This window comes from Suncus etruscus, chromosome 11 (genome assembly GCF_024139225.1).
Source record: "Suncus etruscus isolate mSunEtr1 chromosome 11, mSunEtr1.pri.cur, whole genome shotgun sequence".
In the NCBI taxonomy this organism is placed as follows: domain Eukaryota; kingdom Metazoa; phylum Chordata; class Mammalia; order Eulipotyphla; family Soricidae; genus Suncus; species Suncus etruscus.
Genome location: NC_064858.1, coordinates 39,698,748 through 39,717,690, shown reverse-complemented (window position 1 = coordinate 39,717,690; position 18,943 = coordinate 39,698,748). Strand labels below are relative to the sequence as shown.

General features: G+C 42.4%; 1 protein-coding gene across 1 annotated transcript in view; it reads left to right on the top strand.

Annotated features, from left to right (window-relative positions):
• The first annotated feature begins 2,154 nt into the window (after positions 1–2,154).
• FBXO7 (F-box protein 7) overlaps positions 2,155–18,943 on the top strand; it is a 25,230-nt gene continuing 8,441 nt past the window's right edge. The window contains 4 exon segments of the mRNA XM_049783145.1: positions 2,155–2,353; positions 7,410–7,704; positions 12,466–12,696; positions 16,093–16,234. Of these exon segments, the coding sequence (XP_049639102.1) occupies positions 2,232–2,353; positions 7,410–7,704; positions 12,466–12,696; positions 16,093–16,234 (790 nt within the window). The 5' untranslated portion in view covers positions 2,155–2,231.

Below are 18,943 nucleotides of genomic sequence, written 5' to 3'. Positions count from 1 at the left end.
CCCCCAATTACTATTGGTCTCTAGGTATTCAATGAAACTGGCTTGATTTCTTCTTTCACTTGGTTTGTGACCAGGCTACACTAGAGGTGATGCTATGCTTCTGCAGCTTAGATCATAAAAGACATAGAACTGATCCATAGTAGGAAGCTTGTCACAGTGGATGTGTATGTGACTGCAGCTATGAGGAGGACCATTATGACATTATGGGAAATGATCGCACTAGGCGCTCAATTAAAGGAGGTAAAGTGAGATGCATGATACATGTTCAGTATCAGTATTACAAATCCAGAGTGTCTAAAAGGAAATATAAAGCTTGGGGTTGGGGGGGAGGTGTTTGCCATAGAGGCAGGCTGGGCGGTGATGGGAAGGGAAACTGGGACATTGGTGGTGGAAAATGTACACCGAGTGGTTGAACATTGTAAGGCTGAAACTCAATCTTGAGCAACTTTTTATCTATAGGTGATTCAATTTAAAAAAAGAAAAAAGAAAGTATTTATCGTGACTTCTGTCTGGATTCTTTGGATCACTTGTCCCGAGGGAAGTTCCATGCCAAGTCCTGGAAACTGAGTCCCTGTTGTAAATAAGGGAGGGGTGATAGTGGTTACAAATTGGGTGAAGGAGCCCTTTTGGAATCTGATTCTTGAGCTGAGTCCGGTTCGGATAACTTCAGAGGAGCTCTCTGTTTTGTCTGATCTAAGCCAGACACGAGCACCTAGCCGAGCCATACCCAAATCCCAGTCCTCATGGAAAAAAGTTGTGTTACGCGGGTCAACTCCGGGCGACTGTGATACAGCAACGGATGATTAACTTACTCTCGGACCTCTCTGATTTCAACCTAAGCATCTTTACCAGAGCCAATGGCAGTACAACTGGATACCCGGGAGCCCAAGGCTGCTCTTCCAAGGCATGGCCGATAGTACAATCCGCGCATCCTTTTAATTTTACTTGGGTCTTGGCTTTTGGTGTCCACCCTTCTATACAGGTGCTACCTTGAGCAGTATTGGGGAGGCCACGCAGTGCTAGGGCTCCAACCCCAAGCTTAGGCTAGTTGTAATTTTTTTTTAAATAAAATCTTTATTTTTGATTACAAGCATGATTTTGGTCCCTTCACTAGTGCAACATTTCCACCACCAATACCCCCCGCCCCCATCCCAACCCTTGCCTGTATTCGAGACAGGTATTTTACTTCTCCTACTCATCAAGATGGTCATGCTAGTTGTCAGTGCAGTTATTTCCCTAACTGCATTGCTACTCTTTGTGGTGAGCTTCGTATTGTAGGCAGGACCTTCCATCCGTCATCTCTGTTGTCTCTGGGCCTTATTCCAGTAATGACTTTAATTTTTCTTAAAACCCATAGGTGAGTGAGACTAATTCTGTGCCTATCTTTCTCCCTCTTAGTTCACTCAGCATAACAGAGTGTATATGTGGAACTCTTATTCACTGCTGATGGCAATGGGCAGTGCCCTGTAGTCCCGCAATATCCTCTTCTGCACGCATTGGAGAGAGAGAGAGAGAGAGAGAGAGAGAGAGAGAGAGAGAGAGAGAGAGAGAGAGAGAGAGAGAGAGAGAGAGAGAGAGAGAGAGAGAGAGACAGAGACAGAGACAGAGAGACAGAGGAGGAGAAAGAGACAGAGAGATAAGAGGAGAGAGAGGAGAGAGACAGAGAGACACCTTTGAATTGCTGAGATGACAAGAGTGAAGAAAGAAAGAGAGGGGAGAGAGACATAGGGAGGAGAGACAGGGAGAGACACCTTTGAATTGCTGAGAGGAGAGAGGAGAGAGGGAGAGAGATGAGTGAAAGTTGAGAGAGGGAGAGACATTGATAGACAGAGACAGACAGAGAGAAAGACAGAGAGGAGAGAGAGGAGAGGGAGAGAGACAGAGTCAGAAAGACAGAGACAGAGAGGGACAGAGACAGAGAGAGAAAGAGAGGAGAGAGAGCGCGCGAGAGCGAGAGCGAGCGAGCGAGCGTCAGTGCCATTGAGCGGTGACCGGCCACGCCTGCGCAGTGCGTCCCGTCCCAGGTGTCGCGGTGGCGCGCCGAGTCCATCGACCGCGCGTCGAGTCGAGTCGAGTCCGGGCCGAGGCGGCGCCGACCCCGGCCGCCCGCTCGCTCGCTCGCGGGGTGACTCCAGGGGGCGCTCTCGGGAGCGTCCGAGTCCGGAGAGCGAGAGCGAGATCGCGGCGGGCCGCGATCGGGAGGCCCGGAGGCCCGGGAGCCTCGGCCGGCCATGAAGCTGCGGGTGCGGCTGCAGAAGCGGAGCGGGCCGCTGGAGGTGCCCGAAGCCGAACCGACGCTGGGCCAGCTGCGCGCGCGCCTGAGCCGGGTGCTGCTGCCCGCCTGGGGGTACAGGTAAGGGGGGGGGGGCACCCGCCGAGTCACGTGAGTGCACTGTGACGTGGGCCCGGAGCTGGGACTCGGGTGCCGCTGGCGGCGAGGGGCGGCGCGGAGACCATGGCCGGGCGTCGCGGGGACCCCGTGGTGCCCCTCCAGGGTGAGCCTCCTCCCCTGCCTGCGCCCCCTCTGTCCCCCACCCTGCTGGCTGCCCAGGGGCGGACCGGGACGCGTCTCTCCTCCCCACCTGCTGCCCACTTCACCCCCTGCGTGGTCGGGGGTGACGCCTAGCTGGGGACTTAAGGGAACCCCCCTCCCCAGCCATCCCCCCATTGTTTTCATTGCACTTGCAATGCGATTTGACTTATAACATTGTAACATATGAGGAACATTTCATAGCAGTGAGAAGTGGGCTGCAATTTTGCTAAAATTGATCTTGTATTTTTTGTGCCTACTTTTTAAAAAAAATCTGTTGGCAAAGCACTTACAGAACTGTATTTACAAATACAATTTCTTTATTTAAACGCCTTGATTGCAAATATGATTGGAGTTGGGTTGCTGTCATCCCCATTTTAAGCGAAAGTTGGGAAAGTTTTGGAAGGAGTTAAGAATTGGGCTCTTCTTCCTCTTGCAGCCACCTGTTCCCGCGCGCGCCTGGGGCACCACCACCGGGGTGGTGGATTTAACATATTTTTTAATGCAGGATTTAACATTTTAAAAAAATATTTTATTAGGTCACAATGATTAACAAAGGTATTGATAAGTTTAGATGATTTGGGGGGGTACATCCGGCGATGCTCCTGGCTCTGTGCTCTGGGATCACACTCCTGGCAGGCTCGGGGAAGTCTTTTAGGATGCCCGGGATCGAACCCGGGTCGGCCTGTGCCATGCAAGTTCACTACCCGCTGTAGTATCTATCGGTCCAGTCCCTGCTGCAGGATTTTTTTTTTTTGCAAAAAGCAAGCTGGGCATCCTGAAAGCTGTTTCAGTCATTTTTATTTTTTCCCGGTGGAATTGCTGCCCTCCTTCCCTTGCCCCCACTCTTTTTGCTAAAATGAAGGTGGAAGATGAAGTCCTGATGGCAAGGGAGAACTTGCAGTTTGGGAAGTGCACCATGGGAAAAGAAAGCAACAGCTTGTGTGTAGTTGAGGCCACTGTTTCCCCTTAGCCATTTTCTGGGGGTACCCTAGTGGCAGGATCCTCCTCAAATACTGAGCTTTTGAATTTGGGGTTTTTGGAGTGTGTTGAAAAAAAAAAAGCACTAGACTTTTTCAGAAAGACTCCAAGGGCAAGTTTTCTGATAGCAAGGAATTTGGTTACTATGTCTCTCACAAATCTGCATGTAATTTTTAGGGAGTTTGTGAAATGAGGCCATTCATGATAGGTTTCTCCCAAATTAAAAAAACAAAAAGAAACAGTGAAACCTCGACATAACATAAAGCCATTTAAATATTTTAAGCCTGTTACTTCCTATTGTAAAACTTTCAGTGTTTTTGCTTATTGGCTTATTCATTCCACCATAAATTTTGAAAATTGAATTATCTTTTATTTTAAATTAACTTCTTAAAAACAAGTAAAATAGTTTCATTTAGAGGCATACAAAGGGAGAGAGAGGAGGAGAGAGGGAGAAGTTTCTGAGGGGCTTCTCTGGAGGGGAAGAAGCCACCTGAGCATATCTGTTTTGTCTTGTTTTGGGCCACACTGGGCGGCTCTCAGGGATTATTCCTGGCTCTGTGCTCAGAAATTGCTCATGGCTCAGGGGCTTATATGGGATGCCAGGGATCGAACCTGTGTCCATCATGGATCAGCATTGTGCAAGGCAAACACTCTACCACTGTGCTACCTACCACTCAGCTCCACCTGGGCATATCTGGGTTCAAGATGGAGAATGTGCATAGAATGAACTTGGCTTCTAAGGGGACTTGGATATATAGAAAATGAGATCACATTCCTTTTTCTATTCCTATTCTTTCTTTAGACAGGACAGCTTTTAGTTTCTCTTTCAGGCGTGTTTCGGCAGTTGAGCGTGGCTAATGGCAGGAATGTTAAATTTCATCTTCAGATAGGAAAACTTAGTCTGAGAATATCTTCCTTCCTTCACTTAATGTGTAATGATTGTGGTTAAGATGATTCCATCTTGGGGCCGGGAAGGTGGCGCTAGAGGTAAGGTGTCTGCCTTGCAAGCGCTAGAGTAGGACGGACAGCAGTTTGATCCCCCGGCGTCCCATATGGTCCCCTCAAGCCAGGGGCAATTTCTGAGCGCATAGCCAGGAGTAACCCCTGAGCGTCAAACAGGTGTGGCCCAAAAACCAAAAAAAAAAAAAAAAAAAAAAAAGATGATTCCATCTGACACTGTTATTTTTAAAGGGTCTTTAATACTAAGCAGGTTGTTCTATTATGCCACAAAGGCCCACCACTTCTAGGATGGCATTTCTTAATGAACTTGAAGTCATTGTCCACTCTGCCCCAGTTTCAGAAACATTGATTTTTTTAAAAACTTTTTTTTTGGAAAACACACGTGACTTTTGAAATAACTTTTCTCATTTTCTTTTCTTTCTTTTTGTTTCGTTTTTGTGCCATGGGAGTTGGTTACTCCTGACTCTGCACTCAGGAATTACTCTTGGCAACACTTGGGATCAAATGGGACGCTGGGGATACAACTCTGTTTGGCCATGTGCAGATTAAGCACCTCCCCGCCTTGCTATTGGTCCAGGTCCACTTCCCCTATCCTAAAGGAATAAAGAATATTGACTTAATTTTTATTCATAAAGTACTTATTTGTTCCACATTCTAGAAATAAACAATAATATATAAACACATTGTTCATTTGAGATATTTCTCTTCTTTTCTGCCAGCATTGGGGTGATGGTTTTCTGGATATGTGGCAGAACTTCAACATTTTATTTATTCGTAGCATCTGAAAACGAAAGCATAACCTCTGATTTTCTAATAAGTAGCGGTATTTTCTCTGCCAAAGAAAGCTTACTTGATAAGTAAAAATGTGTTTATACATGCATGAAAAAAAGATGACTGGAATCTTTTGAAAGTGCATCATTTTAAGAAAGAATAAAAATGTAATTTTTAGAGAACTTTGCTAATGTCTCATAAAGGCTGATGGATAAAACCAGCATTGCTAAATGTAAAGGTGTCATAAAATTTTTGTATTGTAGTGGCTTGTTAGTACTCTATCACTTCGTGATGAAATGATGACTCCCAAGGCTAGTTATTTTGTGGTGCAAAAAGTTCATTGCTTTAGGCTTACATGAGCTCTTGGCTTATTTAAGCAGGATTGGTTTTGAATTTGAATTCTTCCCAGTAGGAGGCATCATAAGTGCTCTTCAGTAACAAGTGTGAATTTGTACTTAACAGTAAGAGAGGTTAAGGGAATGAATGGACACTCAGGCTCTCATCTGTTTTTGATTATGAAGACTCATTTAGAACTAGGGTCTAGTATTGCAAAATGATACACTTATTGTCTTATAAAAACATTGGAAAGGTAGTCCTGATTTCAGTTTCATTTTGAAATTACCAACTACTCTTTGTTGGTAACATTTTCCACAGATACTTTTTTGTCAGTGACTGGAGATATAGTTTTAAACTCTGTAGGCAGAAATACGTGTGCGTGTGCGTGTGCGTGTATGTGTGTGTGTGTGTGTGTGTGTGTGTGTGTGTGTGTGTGTGTGTATTTCTTTTGTGCCAACCTGGTAGTGGTCTGGGGCTTTTTGGGACCATATGTAGTACCATGGATTTGAACTCCAGTAGGCCACATGCAATGCAAGCACCTTAATCTCTATACTATCTTTCCCAAGAATGCCCATTTTTATTGTTGTTTATTTATTTTGGCCTATACCTGGCAATCTTCAGGAGTTACTCCTAGCTCTGTACACAGGGATCTCTCCTGGCAATGTTCAGAGGACCTTATGGGAAGTCAAAGATTGAACCCAGGTTGTTGCAAGGCAGATGTTTGCCTCTGTACTAAATGTTTCCTTGGTACTATTGTTCCAATACTATTGTTCAGAATACCTAGTTTTATGAACCTTAATTTTTGTGGGAATGGGAAGAGGCAGTTGAATATCAGATGTACTGTTGTGGGTAGGTACTTGTTGCCTTGCATGCAGCCCACTAGGGTTTGATCTCCATCATCACATATGTTGCCTAAGCACTGCCAAGAGTGATCACTCAACACAGCCAGGAGCAAATCCTGAACATTGCTGAATGTATCCCCAAACCCAAACAAATACAATTTGAGAAGAGAGTAAAGCAGTGGAGCAGTGGTTAAAGACCAGTGATGTAGGCAGTATCAAATGAGGGGCCAGACAGTATAATATGCATGAAGTATGCAGGACTCAATGTTGGACTTTATGGAGCAAGTTGAGGAGTCTATTCAAGTTCAAATAAAAATTCTGGAGGATTTTTAGCAAAGGAATTTTTGCAGTAAAATTTATAGTTTAAAAAGATTTGTTGAATCTGTTACTGCTTTAAGATGGATGCATGCCGGGCCCAGAGAAATAGCACAGTGGTGTTTGCCTTGCAAGCAGCCGATCCAGGACCAAAGGTGGTTGGTTCGAATCCCGGTGTCCCATATGGTCCCCCGTGCCTGCCAGGAGCTATTTCTGAGCAGACAGCCAGTAGTAACCCCTGAGCACCGCCGGGTGTGGCCCAAAAACCAAAAAAAAAAAAAGATGGATGCATGTTTTTATGTAATACTAAAGGGAAAAATACGATTTTGCTGATATAATGTTGACTTGATGAGCATTCATTTCTGTTTCAAAGATGTCAAAATACAGTGAAGTGTGTATCTTAGAACTACGGAAAGCATGACATAATCATAGAGAATTACTGTGTCTTAGCCACTACTCTAGAATTTTGGCCATTAGAAACCTGTAATCTAGGCATTTGGTGCTGAATAATTTTGAAAGTTTACTCAAAACATTAGCTGCTTTCTTATTTTTGTTTTGTTCTCATTGCTTAGTTCTCTGGGGGTTATATCATGTGCCTTACTGTGTTCCAAACATATTATTGAAGGCAGTGGTGATAGGTAGCTCTTAATATCCTTATCCATCTTTTTTGGCAGTTCCGATTCCCGGTTTGCAATTACCTTGAACAACAAGGATGCCCTCACTGGAGATGAAGAGACGTTGGCTTCCTATGGGATTGTTTCTGGGGACTTGATATGTTTGATTCTTGAAGATGCCATTCCAGCACCTAATTTACCTTCATCCACAGATTCAGAGCATTCCTCACTCCAGCATAATGACCAACCCTCTCTGGCCGCCAGCTCCAGTCAGTCCAGCACACAGAATGAAGAGCTGAGTGGGTCAGTGCAGGAGACGGCAGGCCAGGCCCATGTCAGGAGTGATGACAGCATGGTGAGTGGTAACGGTCACAGCAGGGAAGGGGTGTTTGTTCCGTCTCTGTCTCCCTCCACACAGTGAATTCTGTAGCAGTGAGGATGATCGTCAGTAGGTTGCACATCATATTTTTCAGAATTAAAACATATTAAGAAGTAACTAGTTGGACCTTTTGTGGGGGCCTTCCCAGCAGTGCTTGAGCATCTGTGGGCTGCTTCAACCAATGCCAGGCAGGGGATACAGGCCTGGTATTGATGGCTGAATGCCCAGGTATGTATTGCCCTGCACTGAATTGTCTCTCTGGCCTTTAAAATTTTTGTTTTTCTTTTATAGTTGTTTGGTCCAATATGAGTTGGCATTCTGAAGATCCTGGTTTCTTTATTTTGTTTTCACAGTCACTCCTTGACTGTTATCATTACCTCTGCTCTAAATAATCCCAGCTTTGCTTCTCTGGGTTATTCCTTCATAAATTTTGTTCCACCTAGTAAGCCTTTGCTAGCCAGTTATTTCTCAGTGATCTGTAGAATATTTACTTGCACTTGGGTTCAAAGAGATTGTTATCTCAGATTCTGTATGCCAACATAAAATTTGAAAATATGTGCATTGCTATTATTCTCTTCTTTCCAAATCAGCCATCCTCTCTGCTGGGTCACTGTTGTTTCCCTGAGTCTAAAATGCATGGAATAAGTTTGTTTGTCTGCTTTTGGGCCACAACCAGTGCTCAGGGGTTACTCCTGAGTTCTGCATTCAGCAGTCACTCCTGATGGTGTATGGGGGACCATGTAGGATATTAGGAATCAAACTTGGGTTAGCCATGTTTAAGGCCCTACCCTCTGCACTGTCACTCTGGCCCCTTGAAATGGGTTTTGACTCCTTATATCCAACTCCTTAATTTACTCAAGTGTTTTTCTCTTCATTCCAGGCTCCCAGTGTCTTTTTTGGGAGGAGGGAGTTTTGTGGATCAAACCTAGGGCTCAGGCAAGGCAGGAGTCTAGCACTGCTGTTTCTGTCTACTTTATAGATTTCTCTTCTTCCTATGTACTTAGGATCCTTGTCTCCTGCTCTTTAGTAACTGCATCATACATGAATCCTTCCTTGTAAGTTATGAACTGAAGGGAACCAGATTTTTCTAGTTCATTCTGTCTTTTTAGAGAGAAGGGAAAAAGGTCGTGGCTCTGCATCCTGACTTTCTGGAAAGTTGTCCACCCAGCTTTTTCAGACTTGTTTCTCTGTTCCCCTCCTATAAACTGTCAACTCACTCAGCCTGGACTTGTAGCAGTCAGGACATTCCAGTGCCTGCCTGTGCATAGGCTCACACAGCTTAGGGACTGCATCCAGCTTCTGCCTGTTAATCAACCTGGAATCCTTCAACCTTCCCCAAGGCCCCTTCTCTCTGTGTCTCTGTTCATTTTCTCCAAACTAGCCAATCATGGTCCAATTATTTTATTTAATATTTTTGTCTTGTAATATTTGCCTTGTAATATTTATTATTATTATTTATCATCCTGCCTTTTATGAATTGTTTTATATATGTTATCCCCTAAGCTTAGTTTTTTATGGGCCTTCAACATTTAAGGGCATAGGTGTTTATTGTACTTATCATGGCATTGAATATAGACAATAGACAGTTACTTAAAAACCTCAACAGATGGGGCTGGAGAGATAGCGCAGCAGTAGGCCGTTTGTCTTAAACGCTGAAGGATGGTGGTTCGAATCCTGGCATTCTATATGGTCCCCTGAGCCTGCCAGGAGTGATTTCTGAGCATAGAGCCAGGAGTAATCCCCGAGCGCTGCTGGGTGTGACCCAAAAACCAAAAAAAAAAAAAAAAAAAAGAAACCTCAACAGATTAGTAAATTATGAAAATTATAGGAGCTGGAGAGAGAGCACAGTGGTAGGGCATTTGCCTTGCACGCAGCTGATTCGAACAGATGGTGGTTCGAATCCCAGCATCCCATATGGTCTCTCTGTGCCTGCCAGGAATGACTTCTTAGCACTTCTTAGGAGTAACTCCTGAGCGCTGCCGGGTGTGACCCTGAAACAAAAACAACAACAAAAAAGAAAATTATAAAACTGTGTCAGGTTTTTAGGAACAGTATCCAGAGATAGTAAGATCAAGCAAACTTATAAATTTTAAAGTAGGTTTTTTATTTTGGGGGTGGCCACATTGACCCATGTTTGATCCCTGGCATCTCATGTGGTCCCCCTGAGCCCACCAGGAGTGGGCAAAGCCAGAAATAAGCCCTCAGAATACACAAGTATACCACCTGACAAATCAGTTTTTTTTTTTTTTTTTTTTTTTGCTAAAAGACTCAAATTCTATAGAAGGACCTATTTTTTTCTTATTAAAGAAGTGACCATTTTTCCAGTAAGATGGAATTTTTCATAGTGCTGTTGGTAATTACTAGTTACTTTTTAGAAAATTTTGTCTTAAGTTAGTCACTAGTTTTGAAAGCTTGTTTTGTATTCTGAGATCTCTATAGGATGACTGAAATCTTACTGTGGAAATGGAGCTTGTTATCTCACACATTCTTGAAACACTTCAAATTCATGAAATAGTTGCTTGAAACATTATGTTTTGCTTTGCTACATGGCATGCACCATTAAGGGAAAAATAGTTTGGTAAAGCTTGAATCATAGGAAAATTTTACTCTTATTCAAAAGTTCATTTTATTACTATTGTTTCTATTGTTCATTTTAATTCATTTTATTGCTCCATTTTATTTAGAACTTCAGCTACTATTTGTTGCGTTTTTAATAGGCTACACAAATGACATTTGTTTAGGAAAGTGATACCGAGCATTTTTTAAAAATGTTTGCATGCATGCAGACTGATAATCACTCCTGTCTTATCAGAAGGGTCCAGTGGATGTTGGTGGCTCTCATGGAATTGGGAGGAGGCTTGGCAAACATTGGAGGGAATCGTGATATCTCTGGTCCATGTAATTGGTTAGGGTAACCCTTTGAAATATTTTTTCCACAAATTGTCAGTATTAAAAGGTAAAAGTTAGACAACAAATATATAAGAAGCAAAGAGCCTCAGTACTTAATAGCTAGATATCAAGGTTTTTTGTTTTTGTTTTGTTTCGTTTTGCTTTTTGGTCATACCTGGTGGTGCTCAGAGATTGCTCCTAGCTCTGCACTCATGAACTCCTGGGAGGCTCAGTGGACCATATGGGAAGCTGTATATTGAACCTGGATCGGTCATAAGCAAGGCAAACCCTACCCATTTTATTCATTCAACGCCTATGCAGAGTGATAATACAGTAGTTTCTATTTGCTAAAAAATATGAAGCCTCTTTTTGGTAATATGAATTTTCATTGCTTCAAAGTTTTGTCTAGTGAATTTGGACCTTTTTGTTAGGCCATCAGAAGTCAGATTTCCAGGAATTTTGCTCCTTCCCATGCTTCTATCTATTCATATGACATTTTGATTTCCTTTCATTCATGCTATATATAATGTTAATATGCTTTGCCCCTTTACTAGGCTTCCTGGGCTGGGGATTAGACTCAACCAAGTGGTAGAGCACATGCCTTATTTGTGAGGTCCTGAGTTTGACCCCTAGCACTGCTCCAGCAATACATTTGCAGAGCATAGTTATAGTCTCTGTTTTCTCTACTGGAGACTTGGGGAAAGTAAACTGGAGGGCAGAATGTGAACTGGATACAGCCAAGTATCAGGTGTTGAAAGACCTTGTATGCTCAGTAGTTTAGGAGTTTAGACTTTATTTTGCTGGCCCACATTGCTTATCATGTCCTCTGTGAATAACTAGTTCCATGAAATGCCTAGTGTTCCAATGATGATACACTGAGAAAGGAGGATAGTGCTTCTTAAATGACATTGGAGTTCTGAGACTTCAGAACATCAGTAATTGTGACTATGGAGAGTGAGGTGGCAATAGCTTATAGCATTTACTAGATTTACTTTATCGTAGATCTTTTTTCCTAAAGATATCTTAGTCACATTCCAGGACATAATTTAAGAAAATGCTGGTAACTGTGTTGGGAAAACACTACAAGTGTCAGGCTGGAACCTGGGGCATAATTATTAGTTTGTGTGTATGTTTTTTTTTTTTTCTGGGAAGTACTGGGAATTGAATGTAGGTCTTATACACTCAAGGCAAATTATGTGAGCCATATCAGCAGCCCTGTAGCTGGGTTCTTGTCAGAAAACTGCTGATAGTGTGTGGAAATTATAGCAGAAGAGCAAGTGGAGTAGAATTTACCTGGGAGACTCTTGCTGAACGTCAGGAGACAGAGGAGTCTGAAGCACCAATGACATAAACATTGAAATGTTTAGGGCAATTAATTCAGTAGAACTTGAATGTGGTGAGGGGTGGGGTTTCTTAAGGTAGAGGCAGAAAGTGAGACAATCTCTAGGCAGTCTCCATGTTAGCCAGATTTAGTAGACAAAGGAAGTTCAGAATGGAGTAAGTAGAATTTATTTATTTAGCAGGGTATGCTTAAAATGTGTCCCATTTCTGAACCCTGTCATGTAGTTTGAACTCGGTTCAAAATGAATCCAGTCAAGCCAGTTCATTTTAGGATACAGTATATACTATGTAAAAATAAATGCCTATTAACATATTTATTAGGGGTATTTTGGGGGGGTTGAGGGGGTTTAGGTGATACTTGACTGCTTAGGGCTTAATCCTGGTTCTGAACTCAGGGATCACTCCTGATGGTACTGGGGATGGAACATGGGTCTACTGTATACAAGGCTTTATATTCTGTCCTGTCTCTACGGTCCCAGCATTGATTGTTTTTGATGTTTCCTTTAGTCGGGACCTAGTCACACTATGGGAGCGGAGTCGATCCCCGATGTTGTGGATATGGAAGAGGGAGTTCCAGGCTTCTGTCCCTCAGAGCCAATGCTCTGCAGTGAGTCACTGGAAGGGCAAGTGCCACACTCATTAGAGCTCCTGTATCAGTCAGTGGACTGTGCTGATGCCAATGATGCCTTGGTAGTATTGATACACCTGCTCATGCTGGAGTCGGGCTACATGCCTCAGGTGAGTGCTGTAAGTGGTAGGTGTTCCTGTTCCTGTTGGGAAAGAGGGTGCATCAATAAGAGGGGGCATGGTATATCAGATTTCTTGGTCAAATGTAGTTGGATATTAAAGTTTCGTTGCTCAATTCTGAGCAACTTTATCTATAAAACAAAGAACCTAGCATGAACAATCTTGTAACCATGGTGTTTAAAACAATTAAAAAGGATAAAATATGAAAATGAACACTATTTTTATTAATAAAATATGTACTTGAAAAAATGTTCCCAGAGGCAGATGGGGGAAGGTAGAAGGGAAATTGGGAATATATATGGGTGGCAGGAAAATGTGCACTGCTGAAGGGTGGTATACATTGTATGACTGAAACGCCATCATGAACAATTTTGTAACCACGGTACTTAAATAAAGTAATTATTTCAAATAAAATTAGAAAAAGAAAATATGTACTTGAAAAAAATAGATCACAATGGAGATGCAAAAAATAAAGGTTAGTTGCTGTACACAGGATGGACATACCATGGGCTTATGGTATATTAGTAAATAGTAAAATGCTGTCTTTCCGCTCACTCTTTTTCTCTTCCTTCATTTTTTTTTTTTTGTTTTGGAGACACACCCAGTGATATTCAAGGTTTACTCCTGGCTCTGCAGTCAGGAATCACTCCTAATGATGCTCTGAGGACCATATAAGTTGCTGGGGATTGACTTGGGTCCGCTGCATGGAAGGCATATGCCCTACTGCTGTGCTATTTGTCCAGCTCCTCTCTTAATTAATTTTTTGTTTTATTTTGGACCATACCCAGTAATGCTCAAGATATACTCCTGGCTTTGCTCTCAGGAATTACTCCTGGTGGGCATGGGGGGCCCATAATGGATACTGGAGATCTAATTCAGGTCAGCTTTGTGCAAGGCAAGAGTCTTACCCTATGCACAATGACTTGGGCCCCACCTTTATTTCTTTAGTTTCTGTGTGGTTGTTGTTGTGAGGGGTGGGTCATAGCTGGCTATGCTGTGATGTCATGGCAGGGACATTCCAGTGGTGTTTGGGGGAGCCATGTGGGCCAACGATCAATTCCAGGGTCTTGCATGTGCAAGGCATGTGCTCTATTACTTGGGACCACATTCTGACCCTCTTTATTAGTGGCTATGAATTGGGGCTATTAGTTGATGACTAAATTCTTTATTTTTAAATTATTTTGATTTGGGGGCCACTCCCATCAGTGCTCAGGACTAAATTCCAGGCTCAGGGATCAACCTGCATAGAGTTAGTGCTGGATATTACACCTGGGTTGGCTGCATGTAAGACAAGTGCCTTAGTCACGATCCTATCTCTTTGGCACTTCAGTTATTTTTTATGTTAACAGTTGTATGTTTTGACAACAAATTACTAAAGTATAGAGAGTGACATTGTTTGTCATAGTTGTTTCATTCTACGCAGTGTCCTTTTGAGAAGTGACTACTCGTGCCAAGTTAATGCTAGTATCCACACTCAGGGTCTTCTGTCCCAGGTTGACAGAGACAAGGAGACAAACCATTGTATAGTATTAGTGAGATTTTGGGAGAGACTGAGATGTTTTTAGGATGTCAGAAATTTACAGAGAACATTGTGGACAGAATTTCCTGTGACTGTGCCTGAGAATACGCTGGAACTTACTAGCAGTTTCTGATGGGCTCAGTGTCATGTGCAACCTGCAATTGTGCTTCTTACTCCCACATGGGCTGCTGGTCATTTGGGGGGATTATTCTCAGACACATGATTGCTCCCCTCTCTTGTTTTAGGACCATGATTAGTGGTTCTTGGGATGAGGACTACTCCTAGGTCAATGTTGTGGGAACCAGGTGATGGCAGAGATAGAACCCACATCTCCTGAATGCAAAGCCTACACTAGCCCATCAGTCTTTCTCTCATCCTTATCCTGTTTCATGAACTATGGGTTCTGACTCCATAATAGGGTCAGTTGGGTATTATAAAAATTTTTGTTTTAATATTTATGACTTACCATTAGTCAAAGTTTGATATGTATAGTAGGTATTGCAGAATGGAGCAAAGGGGTTGGGAGTGGAAAAGCTTTTAATATCTCTGCCTCTGCTCTGACATAGAACAGAGATCTCCAGATATGTTTGGCTTTACTATTCCCTTCTTAGGAGAAAAGAATCACCCATCTCTGCCTCTGCCCACCCCTCCTTTAAGTGAACAAAAAGAAAGTAACCACTCACACACAAATTGTACCCAGTAACACACCATACACACACACACACACACACACACACACACACACACACACACACACACACACACACACACACACACACACACACATATTCTCTCTCTCTCTCTCTCTCTCTCTCTGCGCCCGGGCCTCTATTCCCTTGGACACACACACACACACACACACACACACACACACACACACACACACACACACACACACACACACACACACACACACACACACTGCACCCGGGCCTCTATTCCCCTGGATTGTCCCAGCACCCTAGGGCCAGTCTCAGTACTTTGGGAAACACGGGTGTGGAGTAACAGGACTCTCAAATAGCTGCAGTGCAGCATTCTGGGCACTGACCCAGCTGCAGGGTGCGAACATAGTGGGGTAGCCTTAGTGCTCATGGAATTTGTTAGTGGGCAGAGGAACAAATGAAAATAAAGTGACCATTCTTATGATAAATACTGTTATAGAAGCATATAACCATAGAATCATGCACAGAATGTCAAAAGAGAAAGAGAAAGTATATTAAAAAGGATTTGAATAATGTGGTTTTGTTAGGCAGACACGTCAGTGGGGATGTAATATGTCATGAAAAATTTCTATACATGGATGTACATAAAATCTATTATGCTGAGTGAAATAAGTCAGAGGGAGAGAGATTGACACATAATAGTTTACAAATCTATGGATTTTAAGATAAACAAAAGACATTATTGTAATAATGCCCAGAGACAGCAGAAATGAGGGCTAGAAGGATTGGCTCTCAATGTGAAGCTCACCACATAGAGTGGTGAGTATAGTTAGAGAAATGACTATACTAACTGTCATGACAATGGTAGCGAGTGAGAGAAGTGGAATGCCTGTCTCAAATACAGAAAGGGGTTGGGAAGAAGGGAGATGGGGGGCTTTGGTGGTGGGAAGATTGCATTGGTTAAGGTGGGTGTTCTTTTTATGACTGAAACCCAAATACAATCATGTATGTAATCATGGGGCTTAAATAAAGAAAAAAATGAAAAATATTCTGTTAACATTGTTACAATATTAATGAAATAGATTTTATGAAGGAGACTAGATGGAGTTATTCTTTCTAGACAAGTCAGGGGCCATTTGCACTTTGAATATTTTTGAAAAGTGACGTCTTTCTTTATCACTGTTTTCCTTTCCTTTGCCTCACCAGGGAACTGAAGCCAAAGCTGTGTCCATGCCTGATGCCTGGAAGTTGGGCGGCGTGTATAAGCTGCAGTACTCGCACCCTCTCTGTGAGGGTGGATCCGCAGCTCTTACCTGTGTGCCTCTGGGAGCCCTGATGGTCGTCAATGGTAAAACAAGGCTCAGCCTGGCTTTGTCTCACCCGTGCTTTTTAGCAGCTCCTATGATGGCTTCCCAGAAAGCCAGGGTCTGCCTGTCTTTGTTCAGTCTGGCCACTGATTACATGACTGTTAACACAGGGGCGAGTTGTAGTAATAGTGAGAAATATTTCCTTCACTCTCTATATCTGTTGATAGCTTTGTAGTCTCTTAACCAGGGTCTTGAATTAATTAAGAGGGTGAGATTTTTATCCAGTTTGGTGTCTCCCAATTGTCATGCATAGAAACAGTGCTAAAGGTTTTGAAGCCTTAGTATATATGTATGCTTTATTTCTCACCCTCCCTTACTCTGAGTATAATATTATTTTTCTAATTCCCCTCTTTCATATTTAGAAGTTTTACTGGCAGTAACTCTATCTTGCCCATATTTTCTTTTAGCTCAGCAGCTACCCAGCCAGCTGGTTCCCTCTATCGGTGGTCTGTGTGGTAGTCCTGTAACAGCTCATTCCGGAGACTGTGACATGGAGCTTTGAGTTTCTGTTTTGATTTTTTGAGGTTCTGTCCTCTTCACTCCTTAAGACAGTGTGTAAGCTTGAAGCTACTGTTCTGTTGTCAGTAAATCAAAGGTGGTAACTTTGATATGCCTTAACTTGGAATGTATCAATAGCTGCTAGTTTCTGGCCCATGGTGTATACCCTTAACACCTCACTTACACACAGACAGCAATGTGTCACTTTCTTTTCTTGGGGCTTCTCCAGGATTGGGTTTGAAAAATGTTGGGTATTTTTTCTGCTAAAATTTATTTTGAAAGTCACTGACTGACAGTAGTGTTTGAAATGAGAGATAGTTGTGAATCCTGTTATATAGCTGCTGCTCTTTTAGTGCCTAGATTCTTTGAAATGTTATTTAAAAAAAAAATTACAACTCCAGGGTTTATTTTGGTCAACTCTCTTTTTTTTCTCCTATATTTTTAAATAATTACTTTATTTAAGCACTGTGGTTACAAACTTGTCCATGATTGAGTTTCAGTCATAGAATGAACACCTCTATATCAGTGCACATTTCTTGCCACCAATGTCCCTAGTTTTCTTTCCACTCCCCCCACCCCACCTGCCACTGGGGCAGATATTTTACTTCTCTCTCTCTCTTTTTTTTTTTTTTGGGTTTTTGGGTCACACCCAACAATGCTCAAGGGTTACTCTTGATCCTACACTCCTGGTAGGCTCGGGGGCACCATATGGGATGCCGGGATTCGAACCACCGTCCTTCTGCATGTAAGGCAAACCGCCTTTACCTCCATGCTCTCTCTCCGACCCCTCTCTTTGCCTTTTTGACACTGTGGTTTGCTCTATTGTTAATAAAGGGGTACCATGCATATCACTTTATCCCCTTACAGCCCTGGGTATTGTCTATCATTGCCATAGTATATTCTTCTCTACCTTACCTCCAATCTCTACTCTTTGTGTCATACTTCCTATTATGGACTGATCTTCCTGGCCCCCATCTCTATTGTCTCTGGATATTATTATCTTTTTTCTTATATCTCACAAATGAGTAAGATTACTCTGTGTCTAACCCTCTTCCTTTGACTCATTTTTATCTAGCACGATACTCTCCATATCCATATCCATCCATGTATGAGCAAATTTCAAGGCTTCATTTTTGCTAACAGCTGCATTGTATTCTATTGTGTACCACAGTTTCTTTAGTCACTCATCTGTTCTTGGGCACTTGGGTTGTATTTAGATTCTGGCTCTTGTAAATAGTGCTGTGATGAGCATAGGAATGCAGAGGGCTTTTCTGCATGGTGTTTTTGAGTTCCTAGGGTATATCCTAGGAGTAGTATTGCTGGATCATATGGAAGCTTAATTTTTGAGAAATATCCATATTGTTTTCCAAAAGGCTGGACAAGTCTACATTCCATAGTAGCAAATGAGGGTTCCTTTCTTCCTACATTTTTGCCAGCACTGGTTGTTTTGTTCTTTGTGATGTGTGCAGTCTCTGTGGTATGAGGTGATATCTCATTGTTGCTTTGATTTGCATCTTTTTGATGATTAGTGATGTGGAGTATTTTTTTGTGTGTGTGCCTTTTGGCCATCTGTATTTTTTCTTTTAGGAAATACCTGTTCATTTCTTCTCCCCAATCCTAGATGGGGTTAATGTCTTACATATCTTAGATATTAACCCCTTATCTGATGGTCACTTGGTGAATAGTTTCTCTTGTTATGTGAGTACTCTTTGTATTCTAGTCGTGCAGAAGCCTCTCAATTTAACATAGTCCCATTTGTTTATTTTTGCTTCCACTCGCCTGGACAGTAGTGTTTCATCCTTGAAGATGCCTTTAGCTTCAATGTCATTGAGTGTTCTGTCTACATTTTCCTCTATGTACCTTATGGTTTCATGTTTTTTTTTTTTCATGTTTTTTTCCCTTTCCCCTCCCCATGGTTTGAGGTTTGATAGCAAGATCTTTAATCCATTTTGGTTTGACCCTTGTGCATGGTACAAGAGAGCTTAGTTTACTTTTTTGCATGTAGTTGACCAGTTAAACTTCATTTTTAACAGCATTGATGATCATCCATATTTGTCAAGTAGTGACTATCTGAATGTTGTAACTAAGGCTTAGAATTGACTCTTGAGATCATCACAGAGAATGGATGTAAATGTTGGTAGGCATTCCTATATATGAAAGGACAGTAGTTTAGCCTTCTTCTAGTCTTTCTG